Below are 4,983 nucleotides of genomic sequence, written 5' to 3' on the forward strand. Positions count from 1 at the left end.
GTTAAGTTAGAAATGAGTTAGAATTAAGAGCCTTAGATAACTCACCCTGCTTATGGTTTTCAATTATAGTTTTAAGTATTAAATTTTGAGTGTCGGAGTTTTAGGATCGCCTCTGTAAATTCCGAGTAATTAGTGAATAATTAGTTAATAAATTAGTTATTAATCAATAAATTAGAAAATGGAATTTTTCTTTTAGTTTAATGGTATAGAGAAAATTAAAATAGAAATTTTGACACTATTTTTAAAAAGTTTGGCCCAAGATTGGGCTGAACGGGCAAAACCGATTGGACTGGGCCTAAACCGGGCCCAATAGCCCAATATATATAAACCTCAAGATAAGCAATTCAGCCACAAACCCTTCCCATATGTGATTCACGCTGAAATGGAAGAGAGGTGAAGAGTGAGGTTACAATTTCAATTTTAATCTTCAATCCCACATAACTTTTGATTTGGAGCTCCGATTGATGAGCCGTCAGAGGCCACGCGTTTGTCTCGAAATACTCTACGATACCCACCCAACAATTTGGTAAGAAATTAGCTATTTCTCTCCCAGTATCTCTCTCCTTAAATTAAAAAATATTAGATTCTTGGGCTTTGAGATTTTGTGATTTAATGATGTTAGGTGTGCTCAAGTAGTGCGGAATCACTTGGCCTTATCCCAATTTCCCGTTGGAAAAGTGAGGAATCTTTAAACCTTATGAAATTGTATATATAGCAAACCCTATATTGATTTAGTGGTGTCTATATGATATTAGATGAAATTATATGTATTGGTGGCAAATTTGTGGAGTTAGAAGCTGAATTTTCTGTTTGGAGAGATTTGGAGCTTTGGGTTTTATGGAACGGTGGTCATTTGTGGTGTTTCTAGCTTAGGGAGGAAATCGGCCAATATATGGTTTTGGTTTCTCGTATATAATATATAATATAACATAAAAACTTAGGCTAGTTGATAGTAGGATAAGTTGAATTGGTGTATAGTGCATGTTAATGGATATATGACGTAAATATTGAAGTTAATGTGGTTGTTAATGAATTAAAATGAATTGGTTGGCTGGGATGAGAAGTTGTGATATGTGTATGTATATGTATTTAAAGGAAAAAGATTGATGATTTGTGGTTGAAATTGAACTGAAATTCAAAAGGAACGTGTTGAATGGTTTATATAGTTTTGAATGTTAATGATGAGATTAGGGATGACTGTGTGTGGCCAGAATAGTCGAGATGTGTGTGTGGCTGGAACGGTCGAGATGTGTGTGGCCGGAATGGTCGAGAGGGCAAGGTTTGGGTGCAATTGCTTGTTAACTTGAAAATATATTCGGATGGCAAGTTGAGGATGGAAGTTCCCTCTCTTGTCGTGATGAGGGTGTGGGAAAAGTGGAAAGGCACTCTCCTTCGTATTATTTTCCTCACATTCTTCTCTGGTTGCAAGGTGGAAAGGCACACTCCTTCGATGTGGAAAGGCACTCTCCTTCATTTATGATCCTCCTGGAGATGCGCAACCTAGAGATGAATGTCCGGGTTAGCTACCGGATGTGTTGGATTCTGGAAGTTAAACCGACATGTGAGCTCACGGCCAGTAGGATAGACATTCATCATATGCATTTGTATGAATTATTTGGGTTCGTATTTCGTGGGTTTGCTTATTTGAATATCTATGCTTACTTGCTATATGATTTTCTTGCTGTAACTGTTCTTTAAATGTGTTTGTCTTGAATTTATTTGTGTTTGTGAGTGATTCTATTTTGGGTTGAGCTTTGATGATGAATTGTTGTGATTTGGGGCAGAGGCTGAGGTAATTTAATTTGGGTCAGAGGCCGGGTTGAGTTTTATTTGGGCCGGAGGCCGAGCTGGTTTGATTTGGGCCAGAGGCTGTGATTAGTTGGATCAGTGTTAAGAGTTGGTTAACAATGATTTATGAGTAAGTGGTGAAATGTATAGAATGTTATGAGGCATAAAAGTGAATGTAAGGGTTAGAGTTTGATGAGATAGAAAGTAAACAGTAGAGTTAGAGTTATATTGTGACTTAGGTACCTTAGAAAGTTTTACCAAATTTATGGTTTAGTTTATTCCTTTAGGTTTTATAATCTGAGTGTCGGCGTTCTAGGATTGCCTCTGGTTTTCCCGGGACCTTATTTACTATTTATGTGGGTACCTTAACCATAATGAGAACCCTCATCCCATACAATATTATTGTTTTTCAAATACAGGTTGAGAAGCACCACTCTGTATTCTAGAGACTGATGAGGTGAAGAACTCTTGGGACTCAGGGTTGTATTTTTACTTATATTTATATATGTATTTAGATTCTCCACCTTGTATTTTATGTTTGTCTCTCTTAGAGGTTGGCTCGGAGAAATAGGTTGTCAATTTTCTGTTTTGGCTTACTTTTGGGTTTATTTGTATATATGTTTCCTTCAAAAGCTCCTAGGTACAACCCTTTATATATATATATATATACTTTTAGAAGTCGTAATACCTCACCACCTTTGTTTTATGACTTAAGCATAAGACTTTGTGTGGTAGGGTGTTACAACCTCTGGCTTTTTTGAGACCTTATAAATTATGTATGTTGGCACCATTACCATGCTGAGAACCCACAGTTCTCATTCCATACAAATGTTGTTGTTTTCAGATGCAGGTCGAAAGGCACCTCCCTAGGCGTCTGGAGTCTTTGGAGCAAGCGGAATTGGTTCTTATGGGGATTCTGTGTGTGTGTGTGTGTGTGTGGAGTTGGTTCTTATGGGATTCTCTGTGTGTGTGTGTGTGTTATAGACTCTCCTTTTATGTATTTTTGTGTGTGTGTATGTGTTAGACTCTCCTTTTATGTATTTTTGTTGGATATCGTACCTTTTAAAGGATACTTTGGAGAAAACAGGTGTCAGTTGTGTTTTGGGTATATGTATATGTACTTATACTCTGGCCGACCTTGGCTCTGCAGGTCGAATCTGAAGCTTGATATTCTGTATTTTGGTACTCTATTATTTATATATATTTCATGTCTTATCCTTATCTGTTTACTGGTTTACATGATTCGAGTGTGATGCCACTACTAGAAAATGGCTTAATAAAGACAGATTTACAGACAGATTTGGTCTATATTACAGACGGATTTTTGGTTACCGACGGAATTACCGATGGATTTTGTCCCTCTGTAAAAGCCTCGTCGGAAATTATTTACTGACAGATTTTTTTCCGTCGGAAATTTACCGACAGATTTTTACCAGTTACCGACGGATTTTCCCTCTGTAAATTCTCCACTCATTTCCTGAAGACGATGAACTTTCTGACGAATTTTCAGACAGATTTTCCGTCTGTAATTACAGATAGATTTTCTGACAGATTTTCCGTCGATAATTACAGATGAATTTTCCGACGAATTTTTCCTCGGTAATTACAGACGGATTTTTCGACAGATTTTCCGTCGATAATTTGAGCCTTGGAATACCATTCCAAACTCTGAATACAGACAGAAAATCCGTCTGTAAATCTGTCGGTAAGATAAAATAGAATTTTTTTTAGATTTTTTCATTGTAAAATAAACTTGTTTTATACAAAATAATATAAATTTAATAATTACAATTTTTTATCTAATTAGTATTCAAATATTTATAATATTACAAAAAATAAACAAATTCCATCATATTATAAAGCTAAAAGAAAAGTATTATAAACAAGCAAGTCAATATAATTCAAGACATAAACAAAGTGTTTTATCAACTATAATCCTCAGTATATTGTTCAACCATGCTAAATTTATCAACTATAGTCCTCAGTGTCATCTTCATCCCCATCATCATCATAGTCTTCATCCGAAGAGATTGAAGGTGGCGGCGGTGGCGGTGGCGGTGGCAGTGGAGCAGTAGTGGAACTACTTGACGCTCTAACCTTCTTGTAATAGCTAACATAAGCCTCATTCCATCTCTTGTGTTTCAGCTTTTCCTTCTTGGCCTTTCCAATTGCCCGTTCTAACTTTTCTAACTTCTTTTGAGTCTTTTCCAAAGGAGCCAAGCGTGTATCTAACAACTTACTAATACGCTCATCTGTCTGTTGAGTAACACGTTGAAAAAGCTCTTCATTGAGATTATGAATCTGTTTTCGCAAATCAAAAACATAATTTTGATTTGTAGATGCTCTTCCAGATACAGAGTTAGCAGAAGTGGTTCTAGACTTAATAAATCTAGAAAAGAATGCTCCTTTTCCATAAACTCGATTCTTCTTTTGCCCACCATACACTTCCTCACAAATCAAGTCTTCATCAATTGGTGGTAGCTACATTCCTTGTACTTGAGCCTCGACATGTTGGGCCTGAACTTCTGCTAACTTTTTTATAAACTTCTCCTATTGCACAATGATTACAAAATACCAACAAATTTTCATCCTTTCCCAATAATTCAAATAGAATAAGCTCTAAAATATTCATGATTCTCATTACAAAATATAAAATAATATTCTCACAAGAAGCAACAGGAACAATTGGCGAAAGGAACAATTAGCTAAAGTAAAAGAATAAATGACATAAATCAAGACATCAAACAGCTGAGAATATCCCAATTAGGTGGCATGCATTATTAACAGCATTTGTTTGCCACACAAAAACTCGATTCATTAACATATTAAATGCGTTTTTCTTTTGCGGTTATTGTTTAAACTTTTCTTCAAGACTCTTAGATACAACTTTTTTCGACTATATTTATATATATTTTATTTTTTAGAAGTTGTAATACTCTATCACCTCTGTTTTACGAACTTAAACGTAAAATTCTATGTGGTAGGATGTTACATTATTAGTTGTATTAAAAAAGTTTATTGACGTTGTATAAAATAGTTAATAATTGAGTTAAAATTTATCAATAACTATAAGGTTAAAAATTTTAGTTATCCGATGTGATATATTTAGTTGGATTAAAATTTCATTTACGTATAATTAATAGGATTATTGGGTTAAAATTTAGTTGTGGAATAATATATATTTAGATATATAAA

The 4,983-nt window shown here is 34.9% G+C and overlaps 1 protein-coding gene across 1 annotated transcript; it reads right to left on the reverse strand.

The window, feature by feature from the left end:
* LOC107611357 (radixin-like) lies at nt 3,757-4,606 on the reverse strand. Its single transcript, XM_016313294.1, has 3 exons — nt 4,535-4,606; nt 4,285-4,338; nt 3,757-4,089 (listed from the first exon to the last, which is right to left on the reverse strand). Exons 1-3 carry the CDS (start codon nt 4,604-4,606, stop codon nt 3,757-3,759), a joined length of 459 nt encoding a protein of 152 aa, XP_016168780.1.

Source organism: Arachis ipaensis, chromosome B08 (genome assembly GCF_000816755.2).
Source record: "Arachis ipaensis cultivar K30076 chromosome B08, Araip1.1, whole genome shotgun sequence".
NCBI classification, from domain to species: domain Eukaryota; kingdom Viridiplantae; phylum Streptophyta; class Magnoliopsida; order Fabales; family Fabaceae; genus Arachis; species Arachis ipaensis.

Excerpts from the sequence above, each read along its gene's own strand:
- LOC107611357 (XM_016313294.1), bottom strand. The coding sequence starts at position 4,606 with ATGAATCGAGTTTTTGTGTGGCAAACAAATGCTGTTAATAATGCATGC. Across the intron at positions 4,339-4,534 it reads TAATTGGGATATTCTCAGCT|GAGAAGTTTATAAAAAAGTT; the intron begins GTTTGATGTCTT and ends ATTGTGCAATAG. Across the intron at positions 4,090-4,284 it reads CCCAACATGTCGAGGCTCAA|ATTCATAATCTCAATGAAGA; the intron begins GTACAAGGAATG and ends TTGCGAAAACAG.